The following is a 21,600-nucleotide window of genomic DNA, read 5'->3' as shown; positions in this document are numbered from 1 at the left end:
AGTCAAGCAGTTGTTTCAATCTAGTTGTGGAGGGCGCAGCTCACAGTGGCCCGGTGGGGATCGAACTGGAAACCTTGTTGTTAAGAATACCGCACTCTAACCAACTGAGCTAATTGGCCACCCCAGAGAACCACAAATATTTCTACATGATTATTCTCTTTAGTGAAGTGGGACAGAGAGAAGTGGCATGTGGAACCAGGCATGAAATTAAACATATGAGCAGCTGTGTTAAGCCTACAGGAAATGTAACCCAACAGGGGCAAAGTGAATTGAGATGGTGTGTTCTATGTATTTAAAAACAAAGACAGGGCGGCCGGATGGCTCAGTTGGTTAGACAGCGAGCTCTTAACAAGGTTGTCGGTTCGATTCCCACATGGGCCAGGGAGCTGCACCCTCCATAACTAGATTGAAAAAAAACACACACACAAAAAAACCAACGACTTGACTTGGAGCTGAGCTGTGCCCCCCGCAACTGGATTGAAAAATGACTTGACATCCTGGAAAAACACACTGTTCCCCAATAATTCCCCAAGTAAAAACAAAACAAAACAAACAGATAAAAAAAAATCTACACAAATGCAGTGTGGACCACCAGTGGGTGTTTTAGAAGCATCCAGTAGCAGAACCCACCTAAACACATACACACACACACACACACACACACACACACAGGCGCACACATACGCACACACACACGCTCATGCACCCGTAAATACTACTGTGAGCCAAATTCATGAAACCACAGATGTTGCAAGTGACCTGAAACTTGGTGCTCTGAGCAGGCTTATCAGCCCCTAGTACCCATACTGGCTTCTCACAGACTGTACAGGAAAAGAAAGTGAAAGTGCTCATGAGTAAAATCTCTACTTCAAAGAAGACACAGGATCTTATCTGACTTACATTTGAAATAATGGCATCTTGTCAGGTGGAAAAGAAAGTGCTGTGTCCAAGAATTTGCAAGCTGATAAATATAAGATGAGTTCATTCTGGGCAATCTCCCCCATCAAGGGCCCATTTCCATCACCAACTGAAACTTTCATTCTGTTGATTTTGTTGCTGCTTCTATAAATTTGCAAAGAAACTCCTGTTATAAATTCATCCACATCTGCTGTAGTCCATTTGCCTATGCAATGTCGATAAGAAAGTTTTTCTTTTTAAGAAATGATCAAAATAGCTGGTGCCTTCACAAGAACTTCAAGAAAATAGTATTTACCATTAGATAACCCTACATCATAAAGTGATGTCCAGTAATAACGGTCACATATGTGCACAGATGCTTGTACTACTTACCTCAATGATTCATCATCCTCTTTCAGGTCTTCTTCAAGCTGTATGAATGTCTGAATCTTAAAAAGAAAACATGAATTCACGTCATTATTTGAGAGAGATTAAAACTAGCTTAATGTTTAAAATGTGTATGTCCATGAAAAAATAGCACATAAAGTGAAAGAAACAATCAACAAAATGAAAAGACAACCTACTGCTAAGGAGAAAACGACAGGACTAAGATGGCGTCATTCGTGCTAAACTCCATGACACCAAACCTCGATGAACACCTGAGCTAACTGCAGTTTCAACCTTCACCAGGAACATAATCTTAAACAAACAGTATGGAATTTTCTGGTCAACACCAATGGAGTAATCTGTCACAAGGGCCCAGTACATTTCCTGAAAAAAAAAAGAGGCAATCTGCATGATAAAACCCTTCCCATTCCATGTCTTAGAATCCTTTCTTTTGCTAATAGCTTCCTTGTTCCACCCTTCTTTTCTATAAGAACCTTCCATTTTAGTACAACTTCCCTGGAGCTGATTGTGAAATACCAGCTTGGTTATCTTCTGCATTGATAAGAGTTTCTAGAGATAGGGTTGTTCACCTCTTCCTGGTACAGGGAGAGAGACACCCTTACAAATGGAGATTTCCCTTACAAATGTAAATATCTTTTATAAAGGGTAACCTCTACCTGGTATATTATATTATATTACAATACATTATATTAATTATATATTATATTATATTATATTATATTATATTATATTCCCGGTCTTATAGTACAATAAGGCCAGGTCTTATATTAATTTTTGCTCCAAAAGACGCATTAGAGCTGATTATCTGGCTAGGTCTTATTTTTGGGGAAACATGGTATGATTCCATTTATAGTTGACCAAAATATCATTATGCGGCACATGATTGTATACTTGACCCTTGAATAATACGGATCTGAGTATAAGTGGACCCATGCAGTTCTAACCTGTGATATTTAAGGCTCAACTAACTGCATTTTCGATTTTCAGCTGGGAATCTGTATGTGGAGGGCTAACTTAAGTTACGTGTCAATGTTGGACTGTGCAGGTAGTCAGTGCCCCTAACTCCCATGTTGTTCAAGGGTCAACTGTATATCTAAAGGAAATGAAACACTATATCGAAGAGGTATCTGCACCCCGGGTTCACAGTAGCATTGTTTACAATAACCAAGACATGAAAAAAAATCTAAGCATCCATCAACAGATGAATGGGTTAAGAAAATATTGTATATGTACACAATGGAATATTATTCAGCCATAAAAAGGAGGAAATCCTGCCATTTGTGACAATGTGGATGAAACTTGAAAGCATTATGCTAAGTGAAATAAGTCACACAAATACTGTATGATCTCACTTACATGAAATCAAAATAAAACAAAATAAACAAAGACAAACTAGCCATAAAAAAGATCAGGTTTGTGGTTACCAGAGGTGGGGTGGGTCGGGAGGTGAGGGAATGCTGGGGGAGGGGAAATTGGATGAAGGTGGTCAAAAAGTAAAAACTTGCAGTTTTAAGATAATTAAGTACTAGGGATATGTGGATGAAAAAGGGGTTCTATGGAGAGTAACCTCTGATCAGAAATGCCTAATGGGGCAGGCCATGGTGGGTAACGCCCCAGACATGCAACTTCTTTCCTAAAAGGCTTATCTTTGCCTTAAGCAGCCCTGTCCATTGTTTCTGTGCATCTAGGTTAACACACCTTTGAAATAAGCGTGATCACCTTCAAGAGAGCCCAGAATCTTGTTAACTACCCTGTAATCCAACCCCCACCTTGCTTTCTCCCACCTCCACGTCATCTTCCTTATGTTCCCTCCTTAATTTCAAATGCATAAAAGAAGCTGCAAAACTGCTGTTCTGTGGAGCATTTGAGATCTTGCTCCCCGGCATATGTCATCAGTTTGGCTCAAATAAACTCATAAAAAAATGTCCATAGGTTTGGACATTTCTTAGGTCGACAGATGTAACTTACAAAATTAACACTGCTATATGGTATACGAAAATTGTTAAGACTGTAAATCCTAAGAGCTCTATCATGAGGAAAACCATTTTTTTCTTTTCTTTTTGTATCTAAATGAGATGATGGATGTTAATAAAATTATTGTAGTAATCATTTCACAACACATTTAAATCAAATTATTATGTTGTACACCTTAAATTTATGCACTGCTGTTAAACCAATTACATCTCAATAAAACTGGGAAAAAAACTGCTGAAAAATAGCAAATAATATCAAACAGTACAAATAAATTGGAGTAACTGACATTTGAGAGATCAAGTATAATTATAGGATAAGATAAAATATTGTCTATTTAACCAAGAGCTGACCATGTGATGGAAAATTTTGCAGATAAAATTCAGTTGTGTCCCTTAATAACCTTTGGGTCAATGATGGACTGCATATACAACAGCGGTCCCATATGATTATAACGGAGCTGAAAAATTACGATCCCTTAGTGACCTCACGGCCATCATAACATTGTAGCACAATGAGTTTGTGATGATAATGGTGCAAACTAACCTGTGCTGCCAGTTGTATAAAAGCATGGCACATACAATTATGCACAGTACATAATATTTGATAATGATAATGGACAACTATATTGCTGGTTTATGCATTTTCTGTACTATACTTCTTGTTATTTTCGAGTGTACTCTTTCTGCTTATGAAAAAAAGTTTGTTGTAAAACAGTCTGCCGTGTCATGCTGGCAGCAGCCTCCTCATACATCACGTGCTTACCGAGTCTCTTGGTTGCATCATTTTCCCTTGTGCTTGATTTCACCTCGTGTTTTGTACAGTAACGGGCTGTACAGGCTTGCAGCCTAGGAGCCATGGGCTGCACCACACAGCCGAGGTGTGCAGTAGTAGGCTATGCCGTCTAGGTTTGTGTAAGTCCCCTCTATGACGTTCGCACAACAACACATTTCTCAGAATGTAGCCCCATTGTTAAGCAACGCATGACTCTACATGAAATAGTACATAATTCCTGAACAAGCATTTTTAAAAGCTCCAACTTTGCTTTCAAGGGTGAAATATTTGTACTTACTAATTCAGAGACCATTATTGGCCACAATGAAGTCAAATGTTGGGGAGATATTCTTAGCAGCAAAACTCTGAAAAAAAGGAACATCTGAGCAGCAACCATGGATGTCTGTCCAACTCTGAGGTTGTCTGTCAGGCGTTCTAAGGAAAGAAGATTTTAAAGATGTCACACAAATATGCAGTTTGGGGTTTCTCATTAAACCAAAAAAAAAAAAAAAAATTGTAATTTCTTTGACAGTTGACAACAACCCAGTATAAGAAATGGGTGTTGGGAGAGTGTTTCTGTGCCTCTGGCCCACCCCCAGCCCTCCTTTTTGTACATGCCCTCTGCTAAAGGAAGTAAATCAAGTGGCTCTTATTTCTTGGCCACAGCTGAGTAGAAAGGCATGAACTTCTGACTCAAGCCAGAAATCCACTGGATGATAATGACCACTTACGTTTTCTTCTAAGAATATGAAATATGAGACACAGAAACCAAAGACAGTCCCTGGTGAGTGATAAAACTATAAGATCACAGAGGTTGGCTGGCAGATGCCACTACATTTTGGCCGTGAGAAGTAGGAAGTAGAGTGAGTGAATAAAATAGATTTAATTCAATAAAGTTTAGATATGATAGCCATGACAAAAACTTTAATTCCTGCAGGTAAAAAAAAAGTTGCGAGTTAACCTCTGTAGCCCCTAAGTCTTCTCTACTTCTCTACTGAAATCATCATAGAGTGTGATTTTCTCCCCCATAATTTAAGGTTTCTGGGGAACATAACAAATTGCTATAGCAAACAGCTGAGCTGCAGTCATGCTAGTTAAGATTTGCTGTAGCACATTAGTAATAAGTGTCTCTGTACTTGAGCTAGCTTAAGTGGGTTTTTACTTCTTGCTTTTACAAGTACTCTGACCAGACGAAGGATCATACATAGCTCAGACACTTGACAAACAAACTGGCATTTTTAAAAAGCCGTTTCTGCTTCTGGTTCTAGACAAGATGGAGTAAGTATATTATATCCTATATCTCTAACTGAAATAAAAACAAATTTGAACAAAATATATAAACCAACTATCAGGAAGCTGAAAGGTGAAGGAAAAGTAACATGACTGGCTAGAAACCTTGGGACTTAAGGAATGATCTGGAGGTGAGCTCCCTGGGTATTTTTATTTAATCTTTTAATTTTATTCTGGCTTGGCCATCTGAGAAGACTAACCTGGAATGCCAAAAGTCTCAACCTGAATGTGAAAAGATAAACCAAAAGACACCAATGCAGGGATAATACGAAGGTTGCAATTATTAGAAAAGGATTTTAAAGCTGCTGTCTAAAACTACTCTAATAATAAATTATGGACATTTGAAACAAAGGAAAAAATAGAAAGTCTCAGCAAAGAAATACAAGATACCAAAAAGAGCCGAATAGAAATTTTAGAACTAAAAAAAACAATCACTGAAAAAGAAAAAAGTTCAGATGAGCTCAAGAGCAGAATGGAGATGACAGAGGAAAGGGGGAAGCTGAAGACAGAATGAATAGAAACTGAACAAAGCAGAGAAAAGAGACTGAAAAAAACTGAACAGTCTCAGAACACAGTGGAACAACAAAAGCTCTCATATTTGTGTCACTGGAGTCCCAGAAGGAGAGGGAAAAAAAGTATAACTTGGAAAAATATTTGAAAAAATAATGCCCCTAAATTTTCTAAATTTGGGGATAGACATAAATCTGCAGATACAAGAAGCTGAGTGAACTCTAAAGATGATAAAACCAAAGAAATCCACAGTCACATCATCAAACTTCTAAAAATGAAAAACAAAGAAAAAAATCTTGATAGCAGTCAGAAAGAAATGACACAGTACATAGGGAACAATAATTCAAATGACAGCAGGTTTCTCATCAGAAACCATGGAGTCCGAAAGAAGTGGCACATTTTTCAAGTGACAAAAGAAAAGAACTTCAGCCCAGAGTTCTATCTCCAATCAAAATATTCTTCCAGAACGAAGGTGGAAAAAAAAGAAAAAAAGAAAAAAACGAAGCAAACCAAAACAAGGTGAAAAACAGTCTCAGTGAAGGAAAACTAAGAAAATTTGTTGCCAACAGATCTGCATTTAAAGAACAGCTAACTGATGTCCTTCACAAAAAAGAAATGATGAAAGAGAAAGGGTAAATACATGAGTAAAAATAATAGTCCTTCCTTTTGAGTTTTTAAATTACGTTGGGACAGTTGAAAGCAAAAAGTGGGTCATTGTCTCCTGTATGTAAAGGTAATATTTAAGACAACTGTATCACATGGGGGAAGAGAAAAGCGTCCTTAGTGGTGGGAAAACACTGATACTAGTAGACCACAGTAAGTATGTATATGTTACACATTTGCAATCCCTAGCTAGAGTAACCACTACAAAAAGCTATATAAAGAAATATTTTTAAAAAACCCAAACCTTTAAATACATCAAAATGGAATATTAAAAAATATTCATGTAATCTCAGGAAAATAGGAAAGCGGAAAGAGGAATGAAAAACAAGGAACCACCAGAAAAATAAAATGGCATAATAAATCCTAACACTCCAATAAGCACATTAAATCTATGGATTAAAATAAAATGATCTAATTATATATTATCTTACACAAAACTCACTTCAAATACAATAATATAAGTAGGTTAAAGGTACAAGGATGGGAAAAGATACACTATGCAAATGTTTTAAGAAGCTGCAGTGGCTCTATTAGTATAAGACAGAATGGACTGCAGAGCAAAGAAAAGTACCAGGGTCAAAGAGGGACATTACCGCGTGGTAAAAAGGTCAATTCAACAAGAATATATAACAATCTTAAATGCACCAGACAACAGAGGTGTAAATTACACGAAGTCAGAACTGCCAGCGCTTAAAGAAGAATAGGTACAGACGGGTACAGCTGGGAACTTCAACATCCCTATCCCATAACTGACAGAACTCCTAGGAAAAATGTCAGTAAGGCCATAGACGAGCTGAGTGGTACCATCAACTAAGGGGATCTAATCAACATTTATAGGACACTTCACCCACAGCAGCAGAATATATACTCATTAAGTGCTCACGGAACATTCACCAAGACAGTCTATCATGGGTCATAAAACAAACTTTGATAAACCCAAATTGCACAGGGAATGTTCTTTGACCTTATGGACTCAAACTGAAAAATTAATAACAGAAAGATAATAGGAAAATCCACCAAACACTTGGAAAAACAAACTTCTAAACAGGATATGCGCTAAACAAGAAGTCTCAAAGGAAATAAAAAATACAAAGAAATGCATGAAAATACAATATATTAGATTTTGTGGGATACAGTTAAAGTATTGCTGAGAGGGAAATCAACAGCACTAAATACTTATATTATAAAAGAAAAAAAGGCTCAAATCTACAACCTAAGCCTCTACCTCAAGAGACTAAGAAAAGAACATAAAAGCGAGTACAAAGAAGGAAACAAGAGAAATTGAAAACAAAAAAATAGAGAAATACCAAACTAAAATCTGGTTACTTGAAAAGAACAATATAATTGATAAATCTCTAGCAAGATTGACAAAGAAAAAAACAGAGAAGGCACAAATTAGTCAGGAATGAAAGAAAGCATGTGTCTACAGACCCCATGACATCAAAAAGATGACGACATTTGAATTATTGTTTAAATGGGAATGTGAAATGGTACACCCAATCTAGGAAACAGTTTGGCAGTTTCTTATAAAGTTAAACATACATTTACAGTAGGACCAGTAATCGTACCCTTGTGTATTCATCCTAGAGAAATGACAACTATGTCCACACAAAGACCTGTACGTGAATGTTTATCATAGAGCCTTCATTTGTAACAACCCAAAACTGCAAACAACCCAAATGTCCATCAGGCAAATGGATAAACGAACTGTGGTACATCCACAAAAGGGAACATTAATTACCCATTAAAAAAGACCAGACTCTTGGTATACCCAGGGATGTACCCGCCCCTGGAGTCTATCCTTTGGATGGACTCAAGTGAAAAAAGCTCATCTCAAAAGGTTACATGCTGCATGATTCCATTTATGTAACATTCTCCAAATGACAAAACTAAAGTGATGGAGAACCGATCAGTGGTTGTCAGGGGTTAGGGCTGGGAGGAGGGTGTGACTATAAAGGCTGTGACGAGGGGAGTTGTTTCGTGGTGATGGACGAGTTCTGTATCCTGGGTGTGGTGCTGGCTACAGGAATTTGCATACGGGATATCTTCATACAGCAACGCACACACACAAACATACACACAAAGAATGTGGTAAAAACTAGTGAAATCTGAACAAATCTCCAGGTGAGTTACAGTGGTCATCTTCCCACGTCCATCTCCCGGTTTTGACACTGGACTATGCTTATGTGAGATGTGACACTGGACTATGCTTATGTGAGATGTCATCCCAGGGAAGCTGGACGAACAGCACCCAGGAACATAGGGTGTCACTTGTATAACTTCTTGAGAGTCTTAATCTATTTTGAAATAGGAAGCATTTTTTAAAAAGTGGTTTTTCTGTACACACAGGGCATACCGCATAGTGGTGCTCCAAATAAAAGCTCAAGTCATGAGCTTCTTCTTCAGCCAAGATGATCTATTTAGAAGCCTGAATTTTCTTCAATCTCTAATATTCCTTCCTTAGCCAAGTGGTACCCTTTACACGCTTATGGAGTCCTTGTGAGCAGAGCGCTGGAGAAAGGCTCGAGCCCGCCTCCTTGCACACCTTGCACAGCAGGCTGTGGAGCCTCGTTTCATCTCGCCGTACCCTTGTTTCCCACCTGTGACAGTGGAGCAGTACCCCACCGCCAAGGGTACCTACTGAAGACCACAGCCTGTGGCTGGGAGACAAAGGGCTCGGATTTCAGTCCAGGGTTTGCCAGTCATTGGCGACACAAGTTTAGGCATGTGCTAACCTCTGAGCGTCAGTGTCCTGATGGAAAAACAGAGCTGATAGGTCCAGGACAACCAAGCAGCTTAAGAGATGGAAAACTCCAGTGGACCTGGGGAGCCAGACTCATCCAGCTCACAGGGGACCGTGATGCCTCTAGATCTTTCTGATACTCGGTCAGGGGCCTTCGTGGGGGTGGGGAGTGATGCCCCTCTTTGTCCTCATTTTACACAAAGCAGCATTTTGCCCCCACCTTTTATTTTATTTTATTTTCTAATTTTTTACTGGGGAATATTGGAGAACCGTGTGTTCTCAGAGCCCATCAGCTCCAAGGTGCAGCCCACCATCCCATGCGGGGATCAAACTGGCAACCTTGTTTTGAGAGCTCATGCTCTAACCAACTGAGCTATCCGGCCGCCCCTCGCCCCCACCCCCACCTTTTAAATAATTGCTTTGCGCTTATTTACAGCTACTTTGTGACCAATGTAAAATTTGTATCACTCTGAGCCAAGATGTATGGAGCTGCGCAGTTCCCTGCCCCGTGCTCACCCACCTCTTTCAGACAGTGCCATAAATCAGGCTGAAAGGACCCCGGAGTGTCTCCCAGAGGAGACATGTTAGAAATTCCCTGTTCCTGCCTCTTCTGATTAGGCCTACACTATTTACCACAATGGACAACTGTGAAGCTTCTGGATGCATCTACTCCCTCGATTTGGGCGTCATTGCTGCACGTGGACCAGTCAAGTGTCCCAGGACTCTGTCAGAGGACGGTCTGAATCCTATCCCCCAGGGCCTCATGGAGGCTGGGCCTGTCATAGTCCTGGGGACAATGACAATATACAGGAAAGTGCTTTATAAACTGTCAGTTCATAAAAAATGAAAGGAGGTACAAATGTTCATTTTTAAACATACAATATTTTTAGAAATATAGCACTTGAGCTCTCCTATGTAGTTAGAGAAATTCCTTCTTCCCTACGAAACCACCTACTTAAATCAGCATTATGCTGACTTTATATTACACACACAGACATAAATACATATGTTGTAGGTGTAAATATACTAGGTAACGTATATAATATTACACTGCCCTATTTCTCTCTCCCTCTCAGAGGCATGATTTCTCAGAATTGTTAGATGTTTAAATCCTGCAACGGTCAACTTCTCCACACCCATCTGAGAAAGGCTGCTGTCTGTTCTGGACACCTCATACTGTCTTGTTAGCATTCTGGGCCTCACCCCAAATCTTACGGGAGTGTGTGAAGGGAGACAGAGGAGAGAAGGAGCAGGTATTTGCTCTCAGAGTGACAAGGCACTGAAACGGTCGCAAAGTACGATCTGCCCAACACGCCTCCTTTGTACCGTCCTCCTCTTGCCTCTGCTGAGGAAGTGGACTTCACGCAGCACTTCCGGACCACTGTCCAGTGGCCAGGTGCCTAAAGCACCGTCAGACGCGCTGCATGTGAACTAGAGGAAGCGTGACTCCCGTGGCGCTTTCTCCCTCCATATTTTGTAGGAATGCAACAAAGGTCAGCTTTGACTCTGCTTTCAGCCAGTCTTTAGAGGGCTGTCATCACCTCTCCTGGCATTCCTGGTCACCACCTGATCGAATCAGCCTCCTCTCAGTAATTCCAGAAAGCATGCGTCAGTATCTGCTTTCTTATATCTAAACGAGTCAAGACATTATGATGTGACAATCTCCTGTGCTTTGCATGTTGAAATTATGTCAGCTGAAGTATAAAGGTATTTTATCATTGCAAATATTAAATGTCACATTAAGTACTGTGAAAGCCGTTAATGTTTAGAACTAAAGCAATTAAGCCGTTCAAACAGTCTATCAAGTAGGGAAGGGGGCTGACAATTAGTACTATTACCAAGAGTCATCAAGATGACTTTCAGAAGAGCACATGCTTTGTGAGCTGACAGGTGTTTATATTATATTCTACCTGGAAACAACCGGAGTGCCCTTCCATTGGTGAACTAGTTAACAAATCACAGAATGGAATATTATTCGGCAGTAAAAAGGGATAGCTACTGATGAATGCAATAGAATGGATAACTCCCCAAAACATCATGCCAAGTCAGAGAAGCCAGACTCACAGGCTTATGCACTATGACATTCTGGAAAAGACGACTATATGAAGAAAAAGCAGTTCACTGGCAGCCAGAGGCTGGGGGTTAGGGGAGGGGATGACTTCTAAGGGGCTCGAGGGGACTTTCTGGGACGATGCAAATATTCTGTATCTTGACTGGTGGTGGCTCCATGACTACATACGTATAGAAAAATTCATAGAACTGTATAACCAAAGGGTAACTTTTACTCTATGTAAATTATAGCTAAATAAACGTGCCCCCCCAAAAGAATTTACATCATTAATTCTAATATTTGTAAAACTGTTTTTTAAACTATTCTTCATAATAGTAAACAAAAAACTCCTTCAGGAATTGTATGAATTTCATTTGATTCCATATAGGCTATGAGTCTTCAGGAAAACACATTCCCTATTTGAGAATTCTTTCACATCTTACAGGAGGGTGAATTAAAACAGAATGTCCATTTTGCCACATCAACATTTTATAAGGAGGAAAAAAACCCTTCAAAATCACACATAACATCCACAATAATTCATTTTTGAGACAGACAAACAATACAGTGAGTATGAAGAAGAGAAAAAACTATTACAGAAAAATCAGGTACTTCTCTAAAATCTTGCCCTTTCACTGGCCTCAGTTCGTACTGTAAATTCGAAGTATCTTGACTGCAGGAGGAATCCACCGGAAGACAGTGCTGAGAAAGTACTGTCAGACTTTAAACAACTACCTAATAAAGACTAATAGCATTATAACCATTGATTTTAATATAAAGTTTCAGATTTACCAATATATTTCCAAACTTCTACAATATCCGCTGCTGAATATTCATTTTAACCCTCGACCATTCTGCAAAAACACGCTGTGGGCCACTGAAACAGCCAGCCTATCTGAGGCACTCGCGGGTCTGGCTGGCGGGGGGCTGGGCTGGGGGTAAGGGAGGGCTGGTCTTCTTACCTTGTATCACAGGAAGGTACAGGTGGTATTGGTCAAGTTCGCCACTGAAGACAGCAAAAGCCTGGCGCTTGAGCAGCATGGCTTTCTGTTCAAAACTTGAGAACAGTTTTAAAGAACTGCTCTGCATGTCTAGAATAAATATAGGAAATAAATTCCATTTAGTGAGAAAACTACAATTAGAGATTAAGAGATAGGAAATTCACGCTAGTGTAATTCTTACGTTCTCGGGAAAAACCATGATCTCAATTAAGTAAGGGCATGTGGTTCTTATTTGCATATTTATTTGTAAAAATACTTTTTTTTTTTTTGTTTGTTAAGGAGGGTACAGTTCACAGTGGCCCATGTGGGGATCAAACCGGCAACCTTGGTGTTACTAGCCAACTGAGCTAACCGGCCACCCCTACTTGTTTCTTTTTATGATACTTAATGACAGAAGAGGATATGAGGTACAGAAAACTTATCATACCTTTCAAAAGTATTTCTCCCCTATAAAGCTATAGAATAGGCTGTTAAGGCATTCTTGTCAATAGATTGGATGTGGAAAGGCTCATTCATTTAGTCCTGACATACTACGCATGTCACATTACAGTTTGTGGCTTAGATGGCACCATAAAGGCTTGAGTGGGGTTCTGAAATCTGTGGTCAAAGCTGATTATGATGGCATTGGTCCCTTAATGTGTGACTTATGTGCAAGTAACACAGAACTTACTCATTAAATCTTTAAACATTGTTTTCTCATGAGTCAGGAGATGGTCAATAATAGACTTCCAACTGGATATTAAAAAAAGCAGAATTAATTACATATGCACAGGATGACAGTTTGATTAAAAGCATCAAGAACAGAACACGCCCCTCTAGGATCTATTAAAAACTACTTTCTGAAAAGAAGATAGTGAAAGGAATAAATAGTTTTTATATACAGGAAAGCTAAGCAAAAGCTTTTCATTTACAACCGTAACATAGGGAGTGAATAATGGAATGAGTAACATAGGGAATAATAAATAATTCCCAGCTTATGGTAAAAAAAAACCCATAAATTATCACGGTACTTTGGCTTTTCCAGGGTTGCCCTCAAAAACCTTTACACAGGATGATGTACATACATTTGTGTTGATGGAAAAAAGTGGGGGGCAGTGAAGACGAATAGCATGACTTTTCACGTGGGCTCACCCAAAAGGGCAGCAGAATTATAGGGTAAAAGCCACAGGACACTGGTGGTGACAGGGCAAACTTTCAGGCCACACAAAAAACATGACAAGTCCCTTCCCGCTATCCCTGCCTTGCTAAAGACACGTTCTGCTGAGCCGGGGGAGAGCTACTGGGTGGTCTTGTTGACCTCCAAGAAAAAAAGCACAGAAAGCTCACCCCACAGCAGTGTCTCAATGGATCTCGGCCAGTGCAGTGCCCAGCCAGCTGTAAGGTCTCAGTAAGAACGTGTGAAGTGTAAGCTGAGAAGTGGGATAAGGACACTGCAGTGTCACCAGCAGGCTCTGTCATCTAAATGGTAGTCAAATATTCTGTGATCACAAGGTAAAGTAGTGCTACACCCAGAACTGCTGGAACCCTGTATTAAGGTCTTTAGGAATAATACGCTCTCTTAATTGAAATTCTTTTGATAAAAAAAGGCGCTTTAGTATTTTTGAAAGACTTAACTCCTTTCCTATGAACACACAGTTCACATGCCAGCTTGTGACAGTGATGTCCTATGACTTGGGTTGATGTTAACTCTGCGCCCATTTCTGTTATGAGAATTAATTAAGACAAAACACTTTTTCCACTTCAAGGTTCAGGGCCCGTTTTATCAGGACAACACTTCTTACTGCACACATGAAGTGTCCATCTGAAAGAAAGCAGGGTCCAAGAATAATTCCAGGACTTCTTTCTTCCAGGCGCGTTTCGTGTAGGCATAACCGCTCAGAGAGCTCAGCAGCTGAGCGCCGGCCCGGAAACTGGGAGCGTTGTAGGCGCTGAATGGGGGGTGGGAGGAGGAAAGGGTCAAGGTCAGAGACTGCCCGAGAAAAACCACGGGATGCATTTCCCATAACCTCTTTCCCCACGTACGGGTGGGATACAGCGCAGAGGACATCATTACCTGTGATTGCGTAAGTAAGGGAAAACGTAATAAAGCAAACGGGAGATCAAGGGGATCGCTTTCTCCTTCTCATCACTTCGATAAACCATGTCCAGGAGAGACGCCAGTACCTACAAGAACAGGATCACAAGAAAATAGAAATCTTCTAAAGCAAGTGACAGTAAGAAATACAGTCCTCAAGGCATATAGAGCCGAGCAGGACAACCTGAGGCCGAGCCTGACTTGGAGCTCCCGGGGATGGTGCAGCCCCCACTCACGGGCACCTGAGATGGCACGCCTCCCCAGAGACTCAGGATGGTGATAAAAGTGAACTGGCATTTGAAGATGCTTTACCATAGAGCTGGGAGGACTGTGGGTGGAGCTGGGCTCCTTCTTAACTCTCTAGTCCTGACTTCCTGTTAAACGTTGTGGTAACTTCTGGGGGAGGGATGCTAATAAATAGAAAAGCCATCTTGGAATCGTGGCTTTTTGCACGTGTGCGGCCGGCTGGAGCGCCAGTCGGAAGTGTGCATTCACACATTACTGGGGTGACCTTGTTTCTTCTTCTTTTCCAGAATAAACCGCTCTTTTGGTGGATTTTTCTGGAGAGTTATTTTTGGACAGTCGATAATGGCAATCACTTCTGTAAGGGGTGACAAGCTGGGTGTGTATTTACCTCTGCCAGGAGAGACAGCGCTTGCACACTGTACACGGAGGGGGCAGACGCAGACACCATTGTTGAAGCAGCAGCAGCAGCATCTGCCAAAAAAAGAGACGTTTGTGTTTGAATCATGATGGGTGGGTCACCATTTACTGCCCTCGTGAACGTGCGTCCTGAGTCCCCACCTTTCACACTGATTATGTACCTAAATGTAATTTAGCTGGTCTTCTCTGTTCACATGCTCAATTCCAGCAACTAATAATCTGGAAATTTTGATCAAATTAATTAGCACTGACTCTCAATCTTTTTCCCGTTTCTATTCTCGTCATCACTCCTGGAACTTCAACATCCTCTTGGATGATCCATCTCACATCCTGGTCTCTGAGCCCCTTGACCTTTTCTCTTCCAACGATCTTTCACTTTGGTCCAGCTCAGCCACCCACTGTCACCATCATACCCTTGGCCTCACCAATTTCCAAAATCTCCGCTTCCAGCGTCCTCATCGGACCACATCCTGTCTTTCCTGTTCACCTATGCCTGCCATCCCACTCTGACAATTTCCTGAATCCTTGTACCGGCCTCCAACCCCTTGAGGCTGCCCTTAATTACCCATCAATTCCTCCAGCTCTCCACTTCTCTGCCTCCCCAGCTCAATCCTGTGGTTATCGTTCACCTTGTAATCACCCTTAACTCTTTTGTTTCTCCTTCTGAAGTTGTCACCTAGAGAAATGCAATGCTGGCTACACTCCATGACCCGTCTACGTAGTTTTGTGTAGCTAAATGTTCTGGAGAAAACCAAGCCACGAGAAACTGATCCCACTTTATTTCATGACCGTGCATCTCAATAGGACCTGATGCTACTAGCTAATCCCACCAAATGTTCTCAGTGGTATGCCGGCTTTCCCACAATACCCCTCCCTTCCCACCTGATAACCTCACTTCACGGTTCACTGAGAAAAGGAATACAGTCAAATGGGGACTCCCTCTCCCTCGGTTTGGCCACTATGAGTTAACAACCTAGAACATTTACATCTGTGTTCTTTCCCTCATCTCCTAATTCAGTTCACACACCCCAATGCCTGTCAAAGAACAATAATTCCATTGGTGATATTAATTCTAGACCTATAGCCGTCAAGGACTTTGCTTTCTAATCATCCTTTCTCATCACCACAGAAGTAGGCTTTGACATCCTCCAATTTAAATGCACCCAAAACAATAAAAGACATTCCTTGGTCCTTAGTTCTACTTGGTTTACTGCCCTATGGACCACTAAGCTTCAGAGTCATCTACACTCACTCTCTCCGCTTCCTTATCTCCAACCCGCTTCTCCACCTACTCCAATCGGTTGTTCATCCAAACGGCCCTCCCCCGTGACTTCCACAGTCACCTCCGGACAGCGGGTCTCTGTCCTTACGTTACTCTACTTCTCAGCAGCCTTCCACTTCCTCCTGCCTCCTTCTTGAAACACTCTCTTCTCACAGTTTGCAGGACTCTATGTTCTCGGTTTTTCTCTTACCCCAGCAAATGCTTAATCGTCTTTTCTGGCTCCTTTCTTTTGCAGACATCTCAGATTTAATCATGTGAAACCAAGCTCGAATTCACTGTCCAAAGTGTTCTTGCTTCAGTCTGTTCCACCTCAATAAATTGCTTAAGCCAAAAACCTGTCATCCTGCCCCCCCGTTTTTCCCCCCACATCCAATCCATCACATCAGCAAGTTCTGATGACTCCACATTTAAATCAGTCCACCTTTCCCTACTGCCCTTGCCTCCAAGCTAACACCCTCTCTTCCCCAGACCACTGTGAAGTCCTTTTAACTAGACTTTCAGTTTCTGCTAGCATTCGGTACAGAATACTACTCACGGCAGCTAAAGTGATGTTTTCTGAAGACTGAATAAGATATTGTCACTGCTCTAAATAGTTGAATGGCTTCCCGCAGCAAGAGGGAGGAAATGCAAGCTCGTAACCGTGCTCTTTGTCAAGCCCGACCCTTGAGCCCGCACTCTCTCCCTGACCTCTTCGACCAGTCGTTAAGCTCCTGCCATGCCGGTCTTCAGGTTCCTTGGGCGAAGCCCACTCCCACTTCAAGGACTTGCCATCCCTTCCCAGGTCTTTGCACGCCTGCCTTCGTATCTTTCTTGGGGACATGTTCTGTAACATGTAAAGTGGCCCTGGCCCCACTCCCAGTCACTATTTATAACATGACTCTTATTTCCTCACAGTACTAAGAGCCACCTGAAATTGCCTTGGCAATTTACTTCTTCTTTCTTTGGCTCTTCAAAAAACTTTTATTAGAAATAATTTTAGATTTTCAGAAGAGTTGGAAAGATACCTTTGTTAGTTTAGTTTTGATTACCATCTTCCATGCCCCACAAGAGCAGAGACCCTGTTCGTTTCATTTGTGGCTGTGATGCTAGTATCAGAACCCTGTGTGTGGCACGTACCAGACACACATTTACACGAGAGAACCTGCACACCCAGTCCACGCAAAACACTTGAAGTGGGGGTGGCTGGACGGCTCAGTTGGTTAGAGTGCGAGCTCTTGGCAGCAGGGTTACCGGTTCAATTCCCATATGGGCCAGTGAGCTGCTCCTTCCACAACTAGATTGAAGACCAAGAACTGCTGCTGAGCTTCCAGAGGGGTGGCCAGATGGCTCAGTTGGTTAGAGCACGAGATCTCAACAACAAGGTTGCCGGTTCAATTCCCACATGGAATAGTGAACTGTGCCCCCTGCAACTAAAGATTGAAAATGGCAGCTGGACTTGGAGCTGAGCTGCGCCCTCCACAACTAGACTGAAGGAGAACGACTTGACTTGGAGTTGATGGGCCCTGGACAAACCCACTGTTCCCCAACATTCCCCAATTAAAAAAAACAAACAAAAACAAAAGCAACTTGAAGTGGAGGAAAACACACCATTTTGAAGCCTCATTACCAAGCTTCACACAGCCAATACGCATACTTTATTCAAAGCTGAAACAAAACATAGCTGCGATCCAACACTCAGGTTCTTTAGCACTCTACAATTAGCTAATTAAGTCTTATTGAGAAGCTCAAAAGCCACCTCAAGCTTTAGAATGCTGTAATTTCTGAAAAAAATCGGGTAATTACAGTATAGTCTTGATGTTAAATTTAATTATTGCACAAAAGCCAGGCCCAATAACACTCGACACAGTCGGCACAGCTGCACTTGGTGGCAGAGAAGCATATTAATCTGTTAATCAGTACATGTGACAAATAACTGAAGGCAAATTTGCCAGGTAGATATAAGAGCTCTTTTTTTAGAACAACTAAAACCATAAGCACAGTCTGAGAAAGCATAATTATTGGTTTCTCTTAGCCAACGATAGTATATTAGTTCTAGAGTCTTCATTATAAAGTATAATTATTTCTCTTGTGCAAACCACAAAACTAGCTATCACACAAATATAGTGGAAGTCATGGACGGTGGGAGCAGTTGGCCCCGCACACCATCCTTCCTGCTCCTGGGAATAGAGGCCCTTTCCAGGTGGGAGCCCATTTCTCATGGCTCCAGGGCACCAGCCCTCCCTCCCGTCCTTCAGATCAGCCCCATGGCCCACCAGGAATCAACCAGAATCTCTGCATGAGACCTGAGAAACCTCATCAGGGCATCTGGTACCTGCAATGCCTAAAACCAGATATTGATGCCCAGGCTTTTCACTTACACGAGCCAAAAAGTTCTGTGTTGTTTCTGTCCATCTAAAATGGATTTCCGTTATTTGCGAGAGAGAGGAGCCCTGACTTCTCGACAGTTCTTCCCTGCCTATTAAAAATCACAAATTCAGCTTTGTTGCTGCTGACATAACTATTGCTAACAATAATGGTAGAGGTAGTGACATAACAACAGGACAGTTTCTGATCATTCAGTTTGTGGCGGGTGCTGTGCTGAGAGTGTAAATGTATTTTTTTGCCCCTTGTTAATAAAGCCAAACCGACTTTCTTATGCGGTGGTAAACAGTATTGGGACTAGGCATGCTTTCTTGTTCCTGTGTGAAATAGTACTGAGAACTAGCAAACAGTTACCTGCTCCAACACGTGCTTCATCCAGAAAGAAAAGCTAAACTCCAGCTAAAATAGTTTATGTATCAAAACGAGCAACATTCTCATCAGGACCCACTCTGGACCCTCAGCTCCTGCTGTGCTCACGAATGCAAAGGTATTTTGTTATTAACTCTGCCCAATCCCAACCAGTTTTCCACTTTGAAAGATCTGCTACAAACGCTCAGCCAAGGCCCTCAGCCCAGAGGAACCCTCCCCATGTGGCCCTTGAGAGCCGGCTATGGCTCTGCCGGGATTCTCTCTCACTGCAGTAGTCCTAACAGCCTGAGATGTGCAAGGCTGACAGACCAGTCTGGTGATCTTCAGGGTGCTGGTAACTGACAATCTACACTACTGTGCTTAATTCAGACTCTTCAAGAGCATCTGGCTGGTCCTCTGAGCAGACGGAGGAGTCTCCTCTGCAAGCCTCCCGACCGTGTTCCTAGGAAACTGTAAGCAGCAATGAGGCTGGGTGCGCCTAGCCTCGGTGACAAAATCGTCAGTCACCTCCCGGGCAATGCGAAACACAAAGGTCACTGAGAGGCAAGGATGTGTTGGCCAGAAATGAAATACACAACATGAACTGCATGACAACAGTTTATAGCTTAGTAAGGTTTCCTGCCACAGTTCCACAAAAGAAAAGCATGCATTCTCCTATTTTTATCTCACATAGATTTTTATCGCCGACTCCACACAAATTATCTCAGGAAGTTACTTTCTTGGACCCCATCTAGGCTCAGTGAGGGACTAACACGGCTGCACATCACTCGGGACACAATCAGTGGAATTGTATTGTTAATTATACATATGACTTACAATGTAAGAAGGAAAAACAAGTTTACTTTTAAGGGAAAACTAGACCTGCCAGGTGGCAGCAGGCATTATTTTCTGATCCTTCTACACCTACCGTACAAATCTTCCTCAGCATCAGATTCTTCCAGAGAGATCTGAGGCTGGGCTTTCACTTCCAGGTTTCTGCTTAGCCAGCTGGTTTGCTCCAAGGAGGAGCCTGCAATGTTCCCCACAGCTTCCAGGAGTTTTTGAGTGACTTCCTGAGAGGAATCGGGAGAAAGAGGAAAGGAAGTTAGTTAAGGAAAAGCATCGTAAGAGCCTAAAACAGCACCATCCAATAGAAATACAATGCCAGCCACACTGCGGGCCGCATGGGTAACATGCAATTTTCTCGGAGCCACGTTAAAAGGTAGTAGAAGGGAAGAGGTGGGTAATGCTGAACCTAATGCATCCAAAATATCATCAACATGTAATCAATATAGAAATGAATGAATTCTTGCTTTCTTTTCTTGTGTGCTGTCTGAAATCGACGCGTATTTCACACTCATTAATTCATGAGCCAGTTGCTCAATAGCCACGTGGCTAGTTGACGAGTACGTTAGCCAACGCGGGAAAAACAGATGTAGGAAGTCATAGCGGCACACTGCATCTAGCAGATCAGCTTTCTGGTTTAATCTTTAGGATCATGGGTTCTTGCCAGAAACGCACCTTTCCATAATATAACAAGGATCAAAATTAAATACGTTAAATTGACTTGACAGGGGTGAAGAGAGGAGTCAGATGTATCAGGAATACAATCAGTCACGAACCTGCTCAAATATCTGCGATAAAGACATGGGAAGACTGAGCAGGTTTCTCAGGCCAGTGTCAGCCAAGTGTCACCAGCTAAAAGGCCGTCCATTCCTGATTTGCACTATCAGCCCACAGTGGTGTCAGACATGAAGCGCGAGCATGTCTGCTGGCCGGGTTGCTGGAGGGTGCACCTGAGGGAATTCTACCTCCGGGAAGCCTGGGCTGAGATGTGTGTGTGGACGGTGCCAAGAGGGAAGATCAAGGGAAGGGGCTGAGAGCTCAGAGGAGCTCCCATTTCATGTGCCGAGAGTAGACGGAGAAGCACAGGGTGCCTCGAAACAGCAGGAAGGAGTTGGTGCTGGGGAGGCTGGGGCATCATGGGATAGAAGCAGGGGCCCACCTAGATCCCAACCAAAGGAGCGGCGGTGCGTGAGGCACACCAGCTGCACCAGCTGAGGAAGTGCCTGGGGCCAAAGCTATGGAGGAGTCGGGGCTGGCCGGCTGCAGCTCACAGACTCGCCAGGGGCGGTTCAGCAAGTGTTCCCCAAGCACTGGGCTGCAGCGCCTGCACTAACATGATGCTTTCTTCTCTGCAAGCTGAGGCCACAGGAGCCACCTGAGTTTTCTAATTATGCTTTGCTTTGCCTTACACAGAACTCCAGTGCCTCAGAACTGGACCTGGACAGACCTTCCACAAATGCCTGGGAGCGAAAGCCAGAAAACGTATACACCCCAGCTTAAAGTGGAGCCTTTGACTCAAAAAGCCCTTCATCAATGATTGTGATGCCTGCAAAATAGTGATTTTTAAAACTCTATCATTACTTCTATTTATAGTTGGCATTCTGCCCGAAGGAGATTTTCTTTCTGCTCTGGGTAAGTTATACTTTGAATTTTCAGTCTTTTTGAAATTTCCTATGAGTATATATTGCTTTAATGGGGGGTGGGAGAAAGCATTTAAGG

The 21,600-nt window shown here is 42.1% G+C and overlaps 1 protein-coding gene across 1 annotated transcript in view; it reads right to left on the bottom strand.

Moving 5' to 3' along the window:
* The window catches only part of DOP1B (DOP1 leucine zipper like protein B), a 96,376-nt gene that overhangs the window by 1,788 nt on the left and 72,988 nt on the right, over nucleotides 1-21,600 (bottom strand). The window contains 9 exon segments of the mRNA XM_033125078.1: nucleotides 901-1,062; nucleotides 1,291-1,346; nucleotides 4,349-4,485; nucleotides 12,269-12,397; nucleotides 12,978-13,039; nucleotides 14,089-14,235; nucleotides 14,361-14,470; nucleotides 15,016-15,098; nucleotides 19,964-20,108. Coding sequence (XP_032980969.1) covers nucleotides 901-1,062; nucleotides 1,291-1,346; nucleotides 4,349-4,485; nucleotides 12,269-12,397; nucleotides 12,978-13,039; nucleotides 14,089-14,235; nucleotides 14,361-14,470; nucleotides 15,016-15,098; nucleotides 19,964-20,108 — 1,031 coding nt within the window.

Source organism: Rhinolophus ferrumequinum, chromosome 2, assembly GCF_004115265.2.
Source record: "Rhinolophus ferrumequinum isolate MPI-CBG mRhiFer1 chromosome 2, mRhiFer1_v1.p, whole genome shotgun sequence".
NCBI lineage: Eukaryota > Metazoa > Chordata > Mammalia > Chiroptera > Rhinolophidae > Rhinolophus > Rhinolophus ferrumequinum.
Note: the sequence above shows the minus strand (reverse complement) of the source record. Positions and strands in the feature narration are given on the sequence as shown.